The sequence below is a fragment of the Rhincodon typus genome, unplaced genomic scaffold (assembly GCF_021869965.1).
Source record: "Rhincodon typus isolate 14 unplaced genomic scaffold, sRhiTyp1.1 hic_rhity00001935, whole genome shotgun sequence".
Lineage (NCBI taxonomy): Eukaryota > Metazoa > Chordata > Chondrichthyes > Orectolobiformes > Rhincodontidae > Rhincodon > Rhincodon typus.
This window is the reverse complement of record NW_025967573.1, coordinates 1,140-25,000: the sequence shown is the minus strand read 5'-3', so window position 1 is coordinate 25,000 and position 23,861 is coordinate 1,140. Positions and strand designations below refer to the sequence as shown.

The 23,861-nt window shown below is 41.0% G+C and overlaps 1 protein-coding gene across 1 annotated transcript; it reads right to left on the bottom strand.

The window, feature by feature from the left end:
• Positions 1–61: 61 nt before the first annotated feature.
• LOC109936792 (cytosolic phospholipase A2 zeta-like) lies at positions 62–23,097 on the bottom strand (the record flags this gene model as incomplete). Its single annotated transcript, XM_048592859.1, has 6 exons — positions 62–248; positions 2,302–2,468; positions 15,196–15,378; positions 20,495–20,602; positions 21,638–21,775; positions 22,983–23,097. Coding segments are annotated over 6 exons (898 nt in total), but the record flags the coding sequence as incomplete, so codon positions are not given.
• Between the last annotated feature and the right edge of the window lie 764 nt (positions 23,098–23,861).

Sequence of the window (23,861 nt, the reverse complement as noted above, 5' to 3'; positions counted from 1 at the left end):
TTGTCATAGTTTATATCCAGCAGTGGTTTCTTTTGCTGCTGTGTACTGGACAGTTTCTTACCTGGAGAAACGTAATCTTTGAATGTCGCATTTGTGAGAGGGAAATGAACTACTATAGGAACTTTGGGATTGTTTTCATCCATGAAGACGTAGCATTCTTGTAGGCTGTTCTCAAGGATGTCTGCCACATCAATCTTTGGGAAAGGGATATTATGGTCTCTACAAAATTCTTCAGTCTTCTTCAGAACCTGGTTAGATATGGGAAAGATTGAAAGGTGAACATAAATTAATTACATGGTAACATCTGTGAACAGTCAAGTTTGGGATAACTGAAACTTGTATAGCTTTCTACATGTGCTTCTCTGTAAACTTAATTTATCAGTTACTTTGCAGCAAATATCAGTAATATTAGTGTTTCTAACCTATTGGACAGCATAGAGGAATTTTCTGGCTTCCCTATGCAATCCAATGAGGTTTATAGCTGATTGTTATTCGTACTGGGGAGAGGGAAATCAAAGCCACCGAACCATGAAAATGATTTGTTCCATTTTTTGATTGTATATAGGGCGCCAAAAAATTCATTCTAAACCCTGTTGATCTGTGATTTACTAATTTTCTTGCATCTTTCCATGTATTAATAGACAATAGATGAAAAGCTTAAATTTCTAGTCAACATTTGATATGTTCTCAACAAGGACAAGAATATAAGAGAATAATCTCCAAACCTTGCCTTTCCAAGGGTTTGACTTAACTGGAACTGATTATGCAGCACTGCATCTGCCTTGGTTGTATCTTAGTAGAAAATGAGGGCCATCTTAAATCATAACACTTTTAGCGAATTTCATAGAATTTGGTCTGCTTCCAGAAACGGGCCACACAAAACGTGTTTCAAAAGTAGGAATGGTTGAAACATTAGATAATGAAGTGATGCCTTGGCTAGGAAAGTGGTTATTACAGCAATCCTTAAGACTATAACAAACATCACTTGTTGAGTCTTGGATAAAGAACATTTGTTTTAGGAGTGTTTCTGGGAATCCATACTTAAGGTATAAAAGAGCAAAATAAATAAAGAACTATGTTAGGGATGTATGATTTTGATAAATATCCCCCTCTCTCTCTGACTGTGTCTTTTTCTGGATGTAGGTGACCCCAACACTTGAGTAATTATTGCTTACATCTTCTTGTCCCAATGGTATAGTGAATTGACCAATCAGTGCAGGTTGACATAAGATCATAAACAGGAGTTGGAGTAAGCAATTTAGCCCGTCAAGCTTACTCTGCTATACGATCATTACTGATCACATCTCAACCTCAACACCACCCTCTTTCAACTTATTACTAATTACTATCCACCTCCTCAAATTTACTAAATGTGCTAGCATAAACCCTGTGTTGGTGTCGTGAATTCCACAGATTCATGATCCTTTGAGGGAAGTAATTTCTCGTGTCTATTTTAACTCTGCTATCCCTTATTCTAAAACTGTGACCTCTCATTCCAGATTTCCTCACATGAGGAAACATCCTCTTGACATCTACTTTGTCAATTCCCTTTGGTATCTTATACACCCCAATTAGATCTCCAGAGTATAGGCCTAAACTGCTCAATCTCTCTTCACAAGACAAATCCCTCATCTCTGGAATCAATCTGTTGAACCTTTTCTGACTCCTGACTCCAATACTGAACTAAACCAGTTTGTCCTAATGTATACATACATTATAAAAGCCACAACAGATGCTATTGACCTCTTCTGACCTCTGCCTCCAATGCAACAACATCCTTTAAGTAAGGGGACCAAAACTGTACACAAATGTTTGTGGTTTGAAGAAGCATGGGTAGCAACCTCCCTTAGCTCAAATAGTAATAGGCTACCAGATGAGCTTTTGTGACAACCTGGCAACTTTACTGATCATTTTATGGTACCAGCCAGAGTCATGATTTAACTCGGCTAGCACTGCATACATGGTACAATATAGAACAAGATTTATGGTGCAGTGATGGTGCCTCATTGGGCCTGAAGGTCTGGGATCTGGTCTTACATCGGATGTGATAGCCACACATTTAATGGACAATGGCCAAATAAGTTGATTCAAAAATATGGTATAACATGTAAATAAGACATCTGTCATACATCAAACTGAAATCCTCTTTGTATCTAGAATCTACATTAATGACCCAAGTTAATATTATGAGCACCATGTACATTCTGATGTCTGGGTAGAAATTCAGTTTGCAGGGCACAATCTACAGAGAGGTCACATAACTATGTTGTCACGGAACTTTGTACACATGCATCTCCTCACCTTGAATGGCGATCCTTGACTGAAACTAAAAGACAGGATGACATTGATATGTCTCTGTGACCGTAGGGCAAGGGGAAATGCCGAATTAATTGAGAATCCAGCATCAACCAAGTACAACTGATTTGTCATTGGCGTCAGATTGTTTGGAGAGGAGTCCAGGTGTTGAACTGAAAGATTTGTTAAAAATGGCATAAATTAAAACAGCAGGCAACAGAGAACCAAAATGTTTCCTTCAATCATGAAAGAAATGTCAACATGTCAAAACAACTAGCAGTAGAAGCTATGTAAAAGCAAAATACTGTGGAGGCTGGAAATCTGAAGTAAACACAAAATTCTGGAGAAGTGCAGCAGGCTCTGGTAGCATCTGTGGAGACAGAATAGAGTTAATGTTTCTATGACTGTTCTTCAGATGAAAAGGTGTCATACCAGAGTCAAAATGCTAGGTGTTTCATATCCAAAAGGCTACTTTTATAACTATACAACTGAGAGATGAACAAGTTTTATACAGATCCGTCATCATATCTCAACTTGAATAGAGAGATGGGTAGAATGGTCTCTATTTCTTGTGGTTTAGAGAATAATAGATGATCTCACTGAAATGGATAATATATTTTAGGTAGCCTTTGAAGGATCATATGTTACTCTGGCTGAAAGGTCTAGACTACCACTCAGATGAAGGGTCAACGTGAGGAAAATTTCTTCACTTGGTGGGTTGTGAATCTTTGTTGTCTCTACCCTAGAGGTCTGTTATAGATTCAAGATTTAGACAGTTAAAATTTTGGACAGCAAGGAAATCAAAAAATATGGGAGAGGGCAGGAAGTTGGAGGTCACGTAGAAGATCACTCATGATCTTAAATCAAAGGAAACAAAGCAGGAAGCTATTTGCCAGTTAGTTCAACATGTGTCATTTGGAAAATCCATTATTAAAGAGGTTATAGCAGGACATTTAAAAAAACATCATACAGTTAGACAGAATCAATATAATTTTGTGTAAAGGAATTCTCTTTTTTGAGTTATTTGAGATGTAACAAGTAGGGTGTGCATAAAGTTGAGCCTGCAGATGTAATGTATTTGAATTTCCAAAAGGTATGTGCAGGAGTGGCCCATGAAATGTTATTGCACAAGTGTTCATTGTGTTAGGAATGACATAGATACCAGATTAGCTAATTAAATAAAAAACAAATGGATCATTTTCAGGTAGGCAAACTGTAACTAGTGAAGTGTCTCAGGAATCAATGCTGGGGCTATTTACAATCTACATAAATGGCTTGGAAAGAGGCATCAACTGTATTAAAGCCACATTTGCTGATCATTCAAAGAGAGTAAAGCAGGTTGTGAGGAGGATACAAACAGTCTACAACGGAATGGATAGATTAAATGAATAGCCAAAAACAAAATGACAGATGCAGTATGAAGTAGGAAAATGTGAGACTGTCCACTTTGGCAAGAAGAATGGATAAGTGGAATATTATTTAGATGGAGAGAGACCACAGTAAGGCAGTTGCAGCAAATATTTAGAACGGAAAATGGAATGTTGGCCGTTATTGTAAAGAGGATTATGTACAAGTAGGAAAGTGCTGCAAGAGCCATACAGGGCATTGGTGAGACCGCACCTGGAGACTTTACAGTTTAGTCTCTTTAAGAAGGGATATATTTGAATTGGAAGCAACTCAAGAGGACATTCACAATGGGAATGAAGGGCTTTGTCTGGTGAGGAAAGATTAGAGTCTAGAAGAATGAGAGAATGATATCTTTATGGGTCAGACTAAAACCAGTTTTTAGTGCATGGAAAATCAATACCAAACTAAACCAGTGTGTCCTAGTGTATACCTACATATAAAAGCCACAACAGGTACTATTGCACTCCAACCTCCAAAATGAACATGTCGAACAATGTTCAAAATTTTACACAACTTACGTACATCCTCTGTTTTCCACTAATTACAAATCTAACACAATCGCTGGTTTCCTATTCCCAAGAGGATACCTCATTTTTTAATCTAAAATTTCAAAGCTTAGGGAAGGACTTTGACTCATTTTGATCTAAGACTGACAAAACATTTTCTTTAACAAAGAGAAATTTTATTCTAGTCTTCCAATTGACTTTTCCCCCTTTATTTCTGACTTTGACCTGGATCTGAACTGATTTCAGGCATAATTTATGTTGGAGTAACTATTGGTACTCTCCTCATATTCCAACTATCCAGTTCATCAGGCTAATTTGACTGATGCGAACTCGACTCTTTTTTTATGAACATCTAAAGTAAAACATGATCTCCAGATACAAACTTAACCTTTCAACTACCCAACCATCTTAAATAGAACCACGTTGTGTTCCCCTTTAATGCAAGGGGATTTGAGTACAGGAGAAAATAAGTTTTGTTTCAGTTCTGTAGAACACTGGTGAGATTGCATCTGGAGTATTGTGCTCAGTTCTGGTCCTCTTGCCTACAGAAGATGTATTTGCCATCCAGGGCATGTGGCAGAGGTTCACTAGACTGATTCCTGGGAATAGTGGCACTATTCCATTAGGGCAGATTGAGGAGGCTGGTCCTGTATTCTCTGGAGTTTAGATGATTGAGGTAATATCATATAAACTTATAAAACCCTTGATGTAGAACATTGTGGACAGGATGTTTCTTCTGGCTGTGAGGTTTAGAACCAGAGGACACAGTTTCAGAATAAAAGGCAAACATTTAGAATTCAGATTATGAGGAACATCTTCACTCAGAGGGGACAAATTTTTGGAATGCTATACTCCAGAAGACTGCGACAGCTCAGGCTTTAACTAAGTTCAAGACAGAAATTGATAGTTTTCTAGTAACTAATGACATTAAGAGATCTGGGGAGTGCACAGGACTATGGCATTGAAGTAGATGATTAAGCCTGATCTAGAACAGTGGAGGAGGCCTGAATGGCCTACTCCTGGCTCCTATGTTCTTAACTGTAGGTACATGAGGGAACAGTTCAAAAGTAGTAAGAGCAAAACACTGCATGTGCCGGAAATCTGAAAATCACTAATTCTCTTTTTCTCTTCACAAGTATGGTCAGACCTGCTAAAGCTCTCCAGGATTCTCTGTGTTTAGCTCACAGTAAAAGGATTTGCACAACACTTCAGTAAGGTGAAGGGACTGCTGAAAAGGCAGGGTTACCACAGATACAATATTAGCAGACACACACTAAATAACTAACTACCTAAATGATTTATTTACTGCACAGAAAGAAGCCATTCAGTTCACTGAATCTGTGCCATCTACTCTCAGAGCAATCGGGTCATCAGGATGACTGTAAAGGGCATATTGTCACTCAATTAACAATACAGAAGCTCAGACTAAGGTTCTGGGGACATGTTCAATTGGAAGTCAGTTTTAAAAGAACCCAGCATTACTTGGGAATGCGTGTACTGGTCCTCTACTGTGAATTACACAAGACAAGATGGACCAGTATGTCTCATTTGCAGTTTCAGAGTTTTCCTTCTGCAAATCCCGCTCCAGAATCCAATGGACTTTAAACTCATTTAATATATCTGGAATTGTAGACTAGATTGCCGTTATAACTTATTTGCTTCATGAATGCCTCATCTGATATGGCCTATGTGTGAATGCTTCTAAATTCTCACTGCATTGGTTTGTTAGGTCGTAAGATGTAGGAACAGAAGCGAGTATTTAATCCTATTGACTATGCTCCACCATTCAGTGAGATCATGACTCAGAGTTATACAACACAGAAGAGACTGTTAGCACTGATTGAAATATACCAGTCCCACTTTCCAGCACTTGGCCCATAGTCTTGAATGTTAGGTCATTTCAAGTGCTTATCCATGTACTTCTTTCAAAGTTGTGAGTTTCCTGCCTTTCCTACCCTCCCAGGCAGTGCATTCCAGATTCCCACCAGCCTCTGAGTGAATAAAGATTTCCTCAAATCCCCTATAAATCCACTGCCCTTCATCTAAAAATCATGCCCCTTGTTATTGATCCTTCAACTGAGAGGATCCTTCAACTTAAATTGATCCTGTCCATGCTCCTAATAATCTTAGACACCTTTATCAGGTTCCCCACAACCTGCTCCAAAGAAAACAACCTGAGCTTTTCCAGTCTCTCTTCATAGCTAAAATGCTTCATCCTATACAATATCTCATCTGAACCCTCTCCAGTGCAATCACATCCTTCCTATAGTATGGAGACCAGAACTGCACAACGTAGTCCAGCTGTGGCCTAATAAAAGTCCTGTACAGATCCAACATAAATAACAAACAAAACAGGACCCAGCACTGATCCTTGTGGTATGCCACTGGACACCAGCATCCATACAAACATCCTTCTACAACCACCCTCTCTCCCCCACCACTAACCTGTCAAGTTGCCCTGGATTCTAGAGATAGTAGGAACTGCAGATGCTGGATGCTGCTTTTCTGATGAAGGGTCTAGGCCCGAAACGTCAGCCTCTCTGCTCCTAGGATGCTGCTTGGCCTGCTGTGTTCATCCAGCCCTGCACTCTGCCCTGGATTCTACATGCTTTTACCTTTTTTTAGTCTCCCATGTCAAAGGCTTTGCTGAAATCCATATAAACTATATCAACTGTGTTACCTTTATCTACACACCTAATCATCACCTTGAAAAATTCAACCAGATTTGTTAGGCATGACCTCCCTCTGATAAAGCCACGCAGACTATCCCTCGTCAAACTGTGCCTCTCCAAGTGAAGATTAATTCTCTCCTTCAGAAATTTTCCCTACTACTGACATGAGGCTCACCCTGTTCTGTAATTCCATGGTTCATCTCCATCACCATTCTTGAGAAGCAGAACCCCACCAGTCCTCTGGCACCTCCCGTGTGGCCCAAGAGGAATTAAAAATTTGAGTCGGAACCCTTGTAACTTCCTCCCTCGTCTCCCACAGCACCCTGGGATACTACTCATCCAGAACTGGGATTTGTTCACTTTTAAGCCTGCCAAACCTCCAATACCTCCGCACTCCCTTTGTCAACCTGCTCAAGAACCTCACAGTTCCTCTTCCAGAATTCTGTACCTACAACCTCCTCCCACGTGAAGATAAATATGAAGCACTCATTTTACACCCTGTCAATGTCTTCCAGATCCACACAAATTGCTGTCTTGGTTCCTAATGGGTCCTACTCTTTCCCTGGTTATCCTCTTCCCTCTGATGTACAAAATATCTTGAGATTCTCCCTAATATTACCTGCCAGTGTTCTTTGTTCTCCTAATTGTTTTAAGTAAACCCTCCTTCATTTCTTATGTTCCACTAGGGTCTCCACTGGTTTGTTCCCATTGCATCTTCTAAAAGCCTGTCTTTTTTTAGCCAGTCCTGAATATTCGTGGACACCCAGGGTGGTCTGCACTTGTTGCTCCCATGTTTCACCCTAAATGGAACATGTTGGGCCTATACAGTCCACATTTCCTTTTTGAACACCCTGCACTGTTGTGCTGTAGATTTTCTCATTAGGTCGCAGTCTCCTTTGGCCAGATCCTGCCTTATTTTAATAAAATCTGGCTTCCCCCTCAATCCAAAACCCTTTTTTTTTGCAGACCATCTCTTTGCTTTTCCATTACAAATTTCAAACATATGGAGTTGTGCTCACTGTCACTAAAATGCTCTTCCATTGCTACCTTAACCACCTGTTCAGCACTGCACCATTCCTTGTTGGACCTTGTGCATGTTGACAGAAAACAATTCTCCTGAATATGTTTCAAGAACCTTACCACCCTCAGTGCTTCCGACATGGAGCAGCGTTGATTCATCAACTGAATGAGGACGTGGTAATCAGCAGGAGATTTCTTTGCACATGTTTAACATGAAGCCAGGAGACGTCATGGGGTCCAGAGTCAACGTCGAGGACTCCCAAGGCAACTCCCTCCTGACTGTACAGCACTATGCCGTCATCTCTGCTGGGTCTGTCCTGCCAGTGGGACAGGACATATCTAGAGGTGGTGATGGTTGTGTCTGGGACATAGTCATACTCAGGGAATCATACCTTTTGAGACAATGTCATGCTGACAGCTCTCCCAATTTTGGCATTAGTTCCCAATTATTGGATGGGTATTATTAAGCTGGAGAGGGTTCCGAAGAGATTTACCAGGATGCTGCGGGTATGGACGGTTTAAGTTATAAAGAAAGACTGTACAGGCTGGGACTTTTTTTCCACTGGAGCAGAGGAGGTTGAACGGCAACATTATAGAAGTTTATAAAATAATGAGGGGTTTATAGATAGAGTTAATGGTCTGTCTTTTCCCTAGGATGGAGGATTTCAAGACTAGGGGGCACACTTTTAAGGTGAGAGGAGAGAGATTTAAAATAGGCTTGAGGGGCAAATTTTTTTACAGAGGATGGTTCACATGTGGAATGGACTTCCCAAGGAAGTGGTGGATGCGGATACAATTACAATATTTAAAATACACTTGGATAAGTACATGAATAGGAGAGGCTTGGAGGGATATAGGCCAGGAGCAGGCAGGTGGGACTAGTTTAGTTTGGGATTATGTTCGGCATGGACTGGTTGGACCGCAGCGTCTGTTTCCATGCTGTATGACTAAATCTTTTCCCTTTATACTAAGACTACCCCAATTAATATTGGGGAAGTTGAAATCCCCGAATATAACTATCCAAGTATTTTCTGCTCCTCTATTGTCTGCTGACTATTTGGGGGCCTTCAACATGCTCCCAGCTGTGGGACTGCTCTTTTTATTCCAAAGTGTTACCCCATAAAGACTCATTTGAAGATATTGCCTCTCCATACGGAAGTAACTGGCTTCTTAATTAATAATGCAGTACCACCTATTTTTCAGCATCCCATCTTGCCTGAAGATCCAAAATCCCAGAATATTGAGTTGGCAATCCTGCCCTTTCCTCAACCACATCTCTGTGATGGCTACAACATTGCAATTCCACATGTCAATCCACATCCTTAAGAATCCTAGCATTAAAGTAGAGGTCATCCAACCTCAACTTTGTATCTCAACACGGCTGAAATCGCTGTGCCTTGGTTCTTTTACTGAAGTATGCTGTGTCCCTATTGTGCCAACACTCTATGACACCTCTCTCTGCCTAACTAGTTTAAACTCCTCCCAACATCACTAGCAAACCCTCCCACAAGATGTTGGTCCTATTCTGGTTCAGGTGCAGTCTGTCCCACTTATACAGATCCCAACTTCCCCAGAAAAGGTTCCAGTGATTCAGAAATCCAAAACCTTCCCACCTGCACCAACTCTTGAGCCATACATTCATCTGCTTTATTCTCCTATTTCTGTACTTGTGGCACCAGGAGTAATCCAGAGATTACAACCTCAGAGGTCCTGGTTTTTAATCTGTTGCTTAGCTCCCTGAATTCTTGATGCATGCCTTCATTCCTCATTCTACGTGTATCATTGTACCAAAATCTCTGACTTATCATCCTGTCTTTTCAAGATGCCTTGTAGCCATTCAGTGACATTCCTGACCCTGGCACTAGCGAGGGAACAGACCATCCTGGGGTCACATCTATGGTTACAGAAATGCTTGTCTGCACCCCTCACTATTGAGTTACCTTACACTATTTTCCTTAGATTCTTGTTCCTTCCCCGATCGAAAAATGCTCAAATCCACTTTCAGCCTCTGCCCCACAACTCTTGATTCCCTTACGAATTAAAAATACCTTGAATGTACTCACTGATCCACCCTTGATAGCTCTTTACAGTAAAGAATTCCACAGAGTCACTACCCTCAGAAAACAATGCCTCCTCATTTCAGCTTAAATTTCAGAGATTGTGCTCTTTGGTCCTAGACTCACCCACAAGGGAAAATCATCTCACCATATATAGCCTGTCAAGTCCAACAATAACCTTACGTCTTAGTAAGGTTTCCTGTCAGTCTTCTGCAGTACAAGCCCAACCTCACAACATGTCCTTATAAGAAAATCCATCCCCTTGGGGGATGCTTCCAAAGTAAAGTGCCTTTCCTTGGTTAAGGGGACCAAAACCAGAGTTTCAGGTGTGATCTAACTACTGCCTCAAATTGTTTTAGCAAGACATTCTCATATTTATACTCCATTCTCTCTAAAACAAAGGCCAAAATTTCATTTGTCTTTTGTATTGCCTGCAAAACTCTGATGTTAGGTTTTTGGGGATTCATACACAAAAAACCCTAGTCCCTCTGTGCTGCAGCTTTCTGCATCTTTCTTCATTTAAATAAAATTCAGATCTTCTGTTCTTCCTGCTAAATCTGCGATAGGGTCAGGGTTAGCATAACCTTATTTCCCACATTATGCCAAGTTTTTATACTTTCACGTACCCTTTCCTTGTCAGACTCTCTGCGTCATCCTCATTACTTGCCTTCCTATGTGTTTTTGTGTCATCTGCAAGCTTGGCTATAATATTCACTTTCTTTATCCAAGTCATGAACATAAACTGTAAACAATTGTGGGCCTAGCACTGATCCCTAAGGCACTCCAATATTTACAGGTCACCATCCTGAAAATTCCCTCCTTATCCCAACTCTCCATCTCCCATTAGTTAGCCACTCCTCCATCTGCTAATATACTATCCCCAACACCATGGGCTCTTAAGGTAAGTAGCCTTACGAGCAGTACATTATTGAATGCCTTTTGGAAAGCCAGATATATTACATTTACTGGTTCACTTTTATCTATCTGCTCATTATGTCCTCAAAGAATGTAATAAATTTGTCAGGTGTAATTTCTCCTTCATGAAGCCATGCTGACTCTGATTTTATTAAATATTTCTAAATGCTCTGCTATAACAGCTTTTATAACAGACTGACATTCTCCCAATGATAGATGTTTACGAGCCCACAGTTCCTGTATTGTCTTTCTTTTGAAAAAGGGTATTATGCTGGTGGTTTTCCAATCATCAGATGTTCCCTGAATGTAAGGATTCTTGGAAGAATCCTATTGGCTATCTTTATAGCTACTTCCTTCAAAACTCTTCAAGAGAACCTTTTTAGCTAGGACATAAGTCCAATGAGTAGGGGTTCAATTCTGGATTTAGTCTTAGAAAAGAAAACTGGGCAGGTAGATGAAGTAGCAGTTAATGATCATTGTGGAGATAGTGATCATGATACATTTAAATGAGCATAATTAAGCACAAGGACAAAGACAGAAGAGGAGTAAAAGTGATATATTCGGTAAGTCAAACTTTATAATGTTGAAAGATCATGTGCCAAAAGTGGACTAGTTACATCAACTTGAAGGAAAGTCACTGGGAGATCAGTGAGAGGAATTCAAAAGCAAGATTCTACAGGAACAACGTAGACATGTCACCAAAAGGAACTGGTAAGGTACTGTCAAATCCCTGCTTATTCAGAACTACACGGGTTTTGATAAAGCAGAAAAACTAAGGTTCGAAGTTAGACCACACCAGGTTGTAGTCCAACAGGTTTATTTGAAATCACAAGCTTTCAGAGCACTGCTTCTTCATCAAGTGAAGGGGCCTGTTAGTGACTAACAACAGGGGGTGTGTAATGGCAGGCTATGTGGTAACAAAGCCTGGGACATGGGAGAGTTCAATGATTTTAGGGCCTAAACTCTCCACGTCCCAGCCCCCCACCCCACACACCAGGCTTTGTTATCACATAGCCTGCCATTACACATCCCCTGTTGTTAGTCACTAACAGTCCCCATTAACAACTATTCACCCTCCCAGCCTGATCGTTAGCAACTCCTTTGTCCAACTGTCTTTCTCTCTCTTCGGGCTCTATCCTATTGTTTACTCCCTACCCCACCCACCTCCCTATTTTCTGCATATAAACTGACGCTTTCCCAGCCACCATCAGTTCGGAGGAAGGGTCACCGGACCCGAAACGTTAACTGTTTTTTTCCTTACAGATGCTGCCAGACCTGCTGAGCTTTTCCAGCAACTTTGTTTTTGTTCCTGATTTACAGCATCCGCAGTTCTTTTGGTTAATACTTTCGGAAGCTTAGAAGAGTAGTGAAAGTACATGGGTGAGGTGAAAAAGGGAATTAGGAAAACAAAAAGAGGATTTGAAAATAAAATTGGTAAAACTGAGGAAAATTCGAAGATATTTTACAAGTACATTAAGCCAGAAGATGACTCTGGAAAGGGTTGGGCTTATCAGAGACATATATAGTAACTTGTGCGTGGAAGCAGAAGATGTGGGCAGGGTTTTTGATGAGTATTTTGACTTTGTCTTGATAAAGGAGACGGTTGTTGCAGACATTCTACCTAAAGAATGCAAAATATTAGATAAAATAAGCACAATGGGAAGGGTAGAACTGGAGGGACTGTCCTGCTTGAAGGTGGATAAATCACCAGGGCAGGACGAATTATATCAAAGGCTGTTAATGGAAGCCAGGGAGTAAATAGTGGATCTTTCAAGGATTTTCCAATCCTCACCAGATATGGGTGAGATAAGAGTACTGGAGGAATGGGAATGTTGTACCATTAATCAAAAAGTGTGAGAAGGATAGACCAAATAATTATAAGCTAGTGAGTCTGACCCTTGGTGGTAGACAAATTATTACATCAGTATTGACAGATACAGAAGAGACAAATTAATCAGAAACAGACAACATGATTGTGTTATGGGAAGTCATGCCTTACTAACAGTTGATTGGTTTAAGGAGTGTAGGAGGTTGAGGGGGCGACCTTATAGAAGTTTATAAAATAATGAGGTATAGATAAGGTTAACAGCAATTGTCTTTTTCCCTAGGATAGGGGATTTCAAGACTAGGGGCCACATTTTTAAGGTGCGAGGAGAGAGATTTAAAAAACATGTGAGGGGCAATTTTTTTTTTTTAACACAGGTGATTCTCATGTGGAATGAATTTCCTAAGGAATTGGTGGATATGGGTACAATTACAACATTTATAAGACATTTGGATAAGTAGTGAATAGGACAGGTTTGGGTGGGGGGGAATGGGCCAGCAGCAGGCAGGTGGGGCTGGTTTAGTTTGGGATTATGTTTGGCATGGACTGGTTGGAACGAAGGGTCTGTTTCCATGCTGTAAGAGTCTATAAGAAGTAACAAAGAGGCTTGTAGATGTTATAAATGGATTTTAATAGGGCATTTGACAAACCTTATGTGGCAGGTTGGTAAAAAAAAATTAAAGTCCATGCGATGCAGGGAAAGGAATGGTGATATATTTCCAAGTCAGGATGGTGAGTCACTAGGATAACTTATAGGTGGTGGTTCTCCTATATATATGCTGCCCTTGTCCCTCTAGATGGAAGTGGACATGCGTTTAGAAGGTGCTGTCTAAGGATATTCAGTGAATTTCTGCAATGCATCTTGTGGATTGCACACCATGCTGCCACTGCACATCAGTGGAGAGGGAGATATGAGGTGCAGAATTATGAAATTAAGAAAAGGGTTCTTAATTTATTGTAGATTCCAATGTTACAAAACATCAAATTCAATTGAACAGGATAGCAATTCAAATATTTATCCATTTTCCTTTTGATAATTGCTACTGAATCTGCTTCTACCATCTTTCCAGGCAGTGCGTTCCAAGTTACAACAATTCATCCCAGAAAGATATCCCACCTCCTCGGTTTTGCAAATTATTATAAGGCTTTGCCCTCTGGAGTACTGACCTTACTGTCACTGGAAATAACTTCTCTTTACTCTTTACTTAGGGCAGGCGCGGTGGCTGAGTGGTTAGCACTGCTGTCTCACAGCACCAGGGACCTGGGTTCGATTCCACCCTTCAGCGACTGCCTGTGTGGAGTTTGCGCATTCTCCCCGTGTCTGCGGGGGTTTCCTTTGGGTGCTCTGGTTTCCTCCCACAGTCCAAAATTGTGCAGGCTAGGTAGATGGACCACGCTAAATTGCCTGTAGTATTCAGGGATTAGGTGGGTTATAGGGATGGGTCTGGGTGGGATGCTGTGAGGTTCAGTGTGGACTAGTTGGGCCGAAGGGCCTGTTTCCACACTGTAGGGGTTCTATGATACTCAAAGCAGAATTCTTAATAATTTTGAACATATCTATTAAACTTCCTGTTAATCTAGTTTGCTATAAGGAGTAAATCCCTGGTTTCTCCAGGGATTGCTACCAAACTATTTCCCGTTGTAATTCCGTGCCTAGGATTCAGAGACCCTGGGGTGGGATTTTGGGGATTAACAAACGTGGTTTTTGTGGGGGGATAGGATTGACTTTCAATCATTAGTGGGAGGAGGGGTTGAGCATTTGCCATGCTTCTCTCCTTCACACCCCCATCTCCTTGGCTCTGTATCTTCCACCTAACTTTATCTACCATCACCTCTCCTTATGACTCCATTTTCACCTCCTCCACACCACTCCCAACTTCCTCCATCCTCCATTTTACCTTCACTGTTACCACCTATTACCTCCTCCTACATCCCTACACACCCACTATTTCCCTCTCCTTCATTCCATCCACCCCTCCATCGGGGTTCTGATACCCCCCAATCCCTTTAATTTGGGAAGCTCCAGTCTCTCCATGTAACTGAAGTCTCTCATCTCAGACTGTTCTGGCAAATCTCGTCACGTCCTCTCAAATGCCTTTAATACCTCTATCTTTTCTAAGCAGGAGCAATACCCAGAAATGAGCACAACACTCCAGCCTAACCAGTGTTTTAGAAAGAGTTAACATAATTTCTTTGATTGTTTAATGACATGTCTTCATGATTTATAAAAGAGTACAAAAATCACCCATTTTCTCCTGCTCCACTTCCATATCTCCCACCTCTGGACAAGTTGAGGTAATTAGAAAATAGAGAGCTAATGAAAATCACAGAAATGGCCAGCTTTTGTGGAGCCCTGCCCTGTGATGTCACAGATTGGCGAATGGGATCTGAATAGTTAGTGGCATCATGTAAGTAGCATGTATCAATACTGGAGCATTAACACAATATTTCACTATTACAGATACAAAACGTGACTGATGGATGAACAGATAACATACTTTGTCCACGCATGAAGTAATGGTTCTCTTTATACTGCCGATGCAGAAAGAGGCCACGTAGGAAGTTGCAGATCTCTGACCCTGTCAGGCGTGACACAAATAAATTCTTTACCATACTGTCCAGCATGCCCCCTGGAATTATTGTTCGCATTGCAGGTTGATTTTTTCTTGATTGTGGATTATCTGTATCAACAACATATTAGCATATCACTTTCAGATCAGGAAAGGGTGTGAAGTATAGTGTTACAAAACACTTTAACAAATGCATTCAATAACATGCAAGACAACAGATGCTTTGTACATAACAAATAAAAGCTTGTTAGGCACACTGAACTAAAGGGTTCAGATGATGTTCACAGACCATAAAAGCAGTGTTTCATTATTTATGAGCCTCATTATATCTTCACTGTTCATTCCTAGGCATTCTGAGACAAGTAGACATGTGCTTATAAAGTTATAACAGTGCTATCTGGTGCGACAATAATAACTTGCACTTACACTAACTCAATAAAATGTCCTAAAGCATTTCACAAACAAAATTTGACACAGCTAAATATTTCGAGAGGGAATTCCAGATTTGAGAGTGCAGTCAACTGAAGTCAAGCTATCAATTAGCAGAAGAATCAAAATTAAATCTGAACAAGAGGCTCAACCTGGAATGATGCACAGATCTTGGAGAGTTGTACACCTGAAATATATTGGATCGATAGGTACGGGCCAGGCTATGGAGAGATTTGAAGACAAGGATGAAGAATTTTAAAACGGAAGTGTTTCTGGACTGGGAACCTATTCAGTGAACACAGCAGAAACAGGTGAACTGGAAACCAGTTGGAATACATGCAGCACAGTTCTGGCTGAACTGAAGTTTACAGAGTGGGAGACTGTCCTGTACAGGTTGTTACTTCTAAACTTCACTATTCTAAAAGACATGATGAAGGGCTGAGCAACAGAGAGGCTGAGGCAGGGGTAGAGACATGTGATGTTACAGAGACGGATGTGTATAATCTTGGTGTTGGACCATTAACTCAGGATCAAAAACGATACGAAGCTTCGAGCGTGGAAGTAAGAAATTAAGAAAGGCCCCGGGATATTCTTGCGAACAGAGATAATGCAAGAGCAGAAGAAAAAGAAACTATTGGAAGTGAAATTCTTTCTATGCTTAGATACATAAGAATGGGATTAACTGGACGGTGGTAGAGACAGCTTGGAGAATGACGACGTAGTCAACTATGTCAAAGGCTGCAAACAGATCGAGACGAAAAAGGGAAGTTTATCCTTATCACAGTCACATAGATGTTGTTTAAACCTGAGTGACAAAAAGATGGACATGCATTTGTGAGGCGACATGTTTAAGGATTCTGGAGACAAAGAAGGTATTTTGCAAGGACACTGGAATCAAGGATGGATGTTTTTGAGACAGTGTGCAATGACAGCAGATCTGAAGGGAAGGGGAACAAGAGTCAACCGGTAACATTCGCGAAGGAAGATGGAGCTGAGTTGGTGAGTTCAGTGGTTAGCAGGTTAATGGAAATAAAGTTGAGGGAATAGCAGGTGGACAAGGAGGCTACGAAGGGCATGCAGGAAATAGGAGAGAAAAATCTGACTTCAAATCTAGGACAGTGGTGTAGTGGATATTGTAACTGGCCTATGATAAGGCTCTGGGAGACTGGTAACGAAATAAGAATTTCATGAGTTCCTCCACTTATCACAGAATGTTTAGAATCCTGGATTGGTTACAGTGCACAGGCCATTTAGTCTTGCATGGGTCTGCAACAGCAATTCACTGAGTGCCACCCACCTTTCCCACACTGCCCTCCAAATTTCTCCTCTTCAACTAATAATCTGTTTGTTGGAGGTGAGGGCAGAGGGGACAGGAAAGAAGGGTTTGCAATGTGTCAGACAAGTCCTCGTTGCATTCCAGAAAGCTGCTGGAACAATGAGCAGTTTTAGCCAAGGAGAGTTAGAGGAGGAATTCAATCCAGATGAGTGTGCAACGATCCACTTGGCAGGAAAAACAAGGCAAGGGAATACATGATGAATGGAAGGTCCTGGGAAACATTTAGGATCAGAGGGACCTTGGTGAGCACGACCACCTGTTCCTTAAGGTAGTAGGACGGGTAGACATGGCATACCTGTCTTTATTAGCTGAGGCATAGCGTTTAAGAGCAGGGAGGTTTTGCTGGAACTATATAAAATGTTTAGGCTACAGAAAGAATATTGTGTGCAGTTGTGGAATCCACCTTTTTAGGAAGAAAGGGTACTGGAAAGGGTACAGAAAAGATTACCAGGATGCCACCCGTGCTGGAGAGTTTGTTATGAAGTGAGACTGAACAAACTGGGGCTGTTTTCCTTAGACAGAGGAGACTGAGATGTATAAAATTATGAAGGGCATAGATAAGATAGACAGGAAGAAACTTTTCCCCTTGATGGAGGTATCAATGACCACAGGACACAGATTTAAGACAATAGGTAGAGTAAATGTGAGGAAAACCTTTTTCACCAGAGGGTGGTGGGAATCTGGAACTCACTGCCTATAAAGGTGGTAGAGGAAGAAATCTTCGTACTATTTAAGAAGTATTTAGATGTGCACTTGTGATGCCAAGGAATACAAGACCATGGGACAAGTGCTCGAAAATGGATTAGAATAATTAATTTTGACCACTGAAAACTCGATGGGCTGAAGAGCTTCCTGTCAGTTTTGTAGATTTCTAATGAAAACAGGACCTGTGGTGCTTTAGGTGATCCTACCAAATGTGAATGTCTGAACCAGCTGTAAATGCTGAAGTCTGAGCTTATTGAACTTAAGGGAGCTGAGGTCAGATGGGTATGAATCTTTTTAATTCACTTGTGGAACACTGGTGTCGCAAGCTAGGCTAGCACATATTGCTGTTCCCCAGCTGCCCTCGAGAAAGGTGGTGATGTTCCTGAGTATCTGCTGCCCCTTTCCTTCGAGACGGTAGTGGTAACTTAAGGATATTTGGTGAATTTCGGCAGTGCATTCTTGTAGATAATACACACTGCTGTTTCTGAGTGTCAATGGTGGACAGAGTGAATGTTTGTGGATGTGTTGCCAATCAAACAGGTTGCTTTTCCTGGAGGATGTCAAGCTTCTTGAGTGTTCTTGGAGCTACATTCATTCAGGCAAGCGGGGAGTATTCCATCACACCTGATTTGTGCCTTGAAGATGGTGGACAGGCTGTGGGGAGTGAGGTGGTGAGGTACATGTTGCAAGTTTCCTAGCCTCTGACCTGCGCTTGTAGCCACCATATTTATATAAGTAGTCCTCGTCAGTTTCTGGTCAATGATAACCCCCGGATGTTGATCATGGGGGAATTTAATGCTGGCAAAGCCAATGAATGTCAAGGGACTACGGTTAGATTCTCTATTTTTGGAGGTGGTTATTGCTTAGTGTTTGTGTGCTGCGAATGTCACTTGCCACTTGTCAGCTGAAACCTGTATGTTTTGCTGCATTTTAACATGGGCTGCTTCAGCATCTGAGGAGATGTGAATGGTGCTGAACATTGTGCACTCATTGGCAAGCATCTCCACTTCTGAATTTACGTTAGAGGGAAGATAATCGATGAAGCAGCTGTTGTTAGACGAAAGAGCTCCTGCAGAGATGTCCTGGAGTTGAGATGACTGACCTCCAACAACTGCAAACATCTTCCTGTCTGCTAGGTATGACTCCAACCCAACAGAAATTATGCCCCAATAACCATTGATACGCAGTTTTGCTGGGGCTCCTTGATGCCACACTTGGTTGAATGCGGCCTTTATGTCAAGGGCTGTCACTCTCACCTCACCTCTGTAATCAAGCTCTTTTGTCCATGCTTGAACTAAGGCTGTAATGAAGTCAGAAGCTGAGTGGCCCTGGAGGAGGATACAATGGGGCATCAGTAAGCAGATTTTTGTTCAAGCAGGTGCTATTTGGCAGCACTGTTTGACATCTTCCATGACTTTACTAATGATTGAGGGCAGACTGATGGGACAGTAATTGATTGAGTTGGATTATCCTGGTAAGATCAGGAGCACACTACTATTTTGGAATGTTGTCAAGGCCTAAAGCCTTTGCAGTATCCAATGTTTCGAGTCACTTTTTGATATTATGTGGTGTGAATTGAATTAACTGAAGACTGGCACCTGTGATGCTGTAGGGTTTCTGGAGGAGACCTCTGAAGAGCCTCAGGATGAATGTAAGAGACAACAGCTTTTTACTTTTGGGACTATAGACTGAAAATAAGAAAAAGATGGATGCTGCTTTAAAAACAAAGGAGGAAATGGCAAGAATTTGTTTGCAGCTTTGGAAAAATCAAGTGGAGCTAACTGATGTCTATGCAACAATATTAATTTTGGGAATACTGTGCTCAGACAAAGCAGCATCACCTGTCTGTGTTCAGGAGAACTCTGCTCAGACTGTCTTTTGATTTGTGTTTCAAATGCCACTACTTGTTATGGGTTCAGGAGAGCTTAGCATAGTAACAAGCCTCTTATTAGCCGAACTGCAGTTTAACACAGGAATCTGAGGGGAAATAAAAACAGAAGACAACACAGGGCCCAGAAAGTTATAACCTCGGCATCTCTCTCTCTCTCCCTTGCTCTTAAAAAAAAGCCTCGCTAACTGTGTTGAAAAAGTAGAGAAAACTTACTCAGAGCTGCTGAAAGGAAGAATCTGAAGTTTACTGAGAAAAGAAAAGCCTGGGTCCAAACAAGAATCTAGTGAACATCATGGGTGTACAGATAACGTCCAGGGATCACTGATGAATCAAAAGGATTGCGGAACCAACTCGTCTAAGTTTTGTGTTTTTGGACTGATGTTACAGAACTGTGCTCCCTTGACTTTTCTCCTCAACAAATAATATGTTTTATGTCTTTTTCTTTTGCGTCGGTTTGGGGGTAAAGTTAAATATATTAAAAATCCTGTTCTTGTTAAAGAACGTTACAATAAATCGTTATTTTTAATTATTACTGAAAGAACCTGGTATAATTTGCTTCTTTCCTGGGTAGAAGTTAATGGGGCAAATTGGGATTTGTAGTAGTTTCATTTGATTTAACGTTTGTCAAAATTCAGAGAATAGTGGGGCTTGATTTCCACCGCACTACCTAAATGACAAGCAGCAAAGGATTTACTGGAGAAAAAGACAAATGTTTCCCATTCAGGTCATAAGTCTCATGATTTACAAGTCATTCTGTAGCTCTCAGAGAAAGATGTCTCACATCTTGATCAGTAGCTTTGCACAAATGGTAGGGCTAGCAGGGAAATTATTGGCTGTTATAAAACAAAGAAAAAAATGATTGGTACCTGTTGTTTTAATAGCATCCTGCAAGTTCTGCATCCATGTGTTGGAAGCGCCCATCATCTCCCTCAGGATCTCCTCCAAATTTGCTGCAAAAGCACTACCCCACTGGCCTGCAGAGGAGGAGTACAGTCATTTTCACAGTATCTCTTATTCTAACTTATTAGATCCTTTATCTCCACCCGCGTGTAAAGAGATCGCCACACACAGTGAGTGGGCAGCCAAGGCTACACAAAATTCCTGCCAATAGTGTACAATCATTTCGTTCGCCTTCGAATCAACCCCGTTCCCAGAGCGTTGAGTCACCTCCATACAAGTATAAAAGTAGAAACTCTCCCACCCAGGGTGTACCTATTCCTTCTCAGGTTTAAAGTACATGTAGCGGTATATTAAACCCTTCAGGAACTTAGTCAAGCAGGTATTCCTAATGGAAGAGATTACCTGTATGTCAGAATGAACTTCACATTCTCAGTCTGGGCACTGGATATGGATCAGGAATGAGAACACAAACATACTGCTCCTCCAAGCCTGAAATCTAACCCATTCTGGGGTGTCAATTCCAATTTCATTAGCCCTAATCTTACCTATGATAACTAATCCAATACAAATCAAACCAACATTATACAAACACAAAACATATTACAAATTACTTCCCCATATGAAACCAGTACTCTCCCTGTTGAGAGTTTGGGCCTGTTAAAGATAGATGCATAATAATGGACATTAGAAAATGGCAGATTTGTTAAGTTGTTTTGTTTTTTTCACAAGACAAGATGATGACTAAACCCATTGGGAATATAGAAATATGTTAAGGAGTAGGAACCTTTTGGAATTAATAGAGAAAATGGTAACTGCCAGCCCAGGGTATTAAAAGAAACACATTAAAAAATTGTAGATGGCTTTTACAAAGCTTTGAACTGTGACTTTGAATTAGAAACTGTTACTGAAGCTAAAGGTAAAATCAAGAAACAAAGTCTCACCATTTAACTAGCTCAAGGGGTTAAGCAAACTAACTTATTTTTTTTCCTACGTTTTTTTCTTAACCAACTATAATACATACTTCTCCAGAGAAGCCATGACTCCAAATGTAACTTGTAAATTTATATGCAGTGCGATTTTTGGACTTCAGATCTGGTTGTTAACTGTACCTTCCAAGAAGCTGATTCTCATTTCTGGACATTTCTTTATCAGGTATCCCATGAAGAATTTGCTTCCAAAATGCTGAATGGGGATGTAAGCTCCATATTTTGGAATTCCAGCTTCATAAGGAGTGCATTCAAACCACTCTGCAAAAGACCGAAGATTCTGCTTCATGTTGGCTGTAGGTCTCCTTAATAGAATCATTACACCATTTTCATATGGTACACAACTTGAAGGACAATTTTCACACAGTCTGCAGCCCCATGACACTCCGCTTGTGAAGTGGCAATGGCTAAACATCAAGGCGATGTACATGAACATCTAGGAATAGCACAATTTTCACCTCAAATACTTATAGGCACTGTTGCTGTAACTCTGCAATTAAGTGTATAGCTCAGTCACTAATGATGCCTACTTAAGAAACGTTACTGGAATCTTCTCAATATTGTGTAAATGTTGTCAGGGTATCCTTCTGATGGTATGATGGGATAGGCAGATGTATTGAGGCATAATTCATTATAAAAAGCTTGAAGTATGCAGTACATCAATTGCTAGCACCCACAACAGGAAAGGTACCTAGCTAACAAATGCATTCCCCTACTAAATCAATACAGCTCTCTAAGCAGACATTCAACATACCCCAAAACAACAGGCGGTCTCTCCAAATGAAAAATCCCACCTAGCACCCAGTACCTAGACAAAGGTACAAACTCTAAACTGACATGTTCTCTATTTGAAGGCATCTATTGAGTTACAGGCCAGACATTTCTGAATGGAGATGATTTTCAGCCTCCCTGTTCAAACTTCCTGAATGCAGCCACTTAAGAACATATCTTGAGGTTCACTACCAAATTAGGGGCATTAGTTGGCTTAAAGATGCAAGAGATTGACTTTGCATGTGACATTGCATTGGTGCTAATCAGCCTTTGCTGTGCCTGCAGTAAGAGTGTTACGTAGGGGGATACAGCAGGAACAGAGAGATACAACAGATGCATGATCAGCATCCTTAGCACTATCGGAGACATAAGTTTGTCATTTTCTGCTTTTAAACGTTAGGAAGCCTTGAACTTCCACACAGCTCTGACCTTCCATGATATTAACATCGCCTCCAAATTCCCAAGGCACTGCCACAAATGGTGCCCATGTATCCACTGGGAAATTGCAATCTCTGTGACAGACTGAAATTAGCTTGCCGATTATCCAACTCAAGCTGCTGACTGAGTGCTTGCCAGTATCAGTCTCAGTCCACCCCTGGGAAAAGCAGCCAGAGACAGGAATAGATTATCAAATTTTTGATATCCCCCTCTCTCCAAAGGACTGGTAACAACACAAGACCCCCCACAATATCTGTACCTCCAAAATCTCGAGCGCTGAGGTCCGACCTCACATTAAGACTGGCATAGATAGGAAAAGGGTTCTGTCCCCTCCTTACAGCTCTCTGCTGGTCTGACAGCTTGGTTTTATTCTCCTAAATACAAAGATATTACTTTAAGTATTTTACATTTTTTCAGCAAAGAATTTTATATACCCTCGCACACACGCACAACATTTAAAACACTAGAGCCTTCATTCGGCAAAAAGCAATGAAATTTCTATTGACAGTGAACATTTTTTGGGTGGATTCATATTCAGAGGAGAACGGCAGTAGCTTAGCAACAGTTTGAGAAGTTGGGGATCAACACACAACACAGTCAGTGTTGTTCATGCAAGAGCCCGGGGTCAATCATCTACTATAAAATGGACAGGTTGTGTGAGACACTTTTTTGTGGAGTCCTACTGGAGCTTTCTGATGTGGAATGTGATACACCAAAACGATTGTCATGACCTCCCGAGCTGATTAAACTAATTAAAATTGAACTACCACAATCCTCCGAATGCAGAGACAGTAAAAACTGTTTTGATGCAGGCAGAATATATCAACACTGGGTGGCCTGATTGACTGACATGTGCAAACCTCAAGTGTCTCACACAGGAATGCCTTCTGAAGAAGCACATACTGACACTGTTAAATACATCTCATCCCTTAGCTCATGTGCAATTATCTCCAGAAAGCACACTGCAGGTGCTTCTTGGTAATACCAACTGCAAGATTTAGTGCAGGAGTACAACGCTTTACTGGGGCTTTCCAAAGAACAGCGTGATAAGCCAAACTGATTGCCATGAGTTCCCACATTGATTAGACCATTGAAAGTTGATCTCCCATTAATAAGAATTTTCTCTGTGTCAATTTTG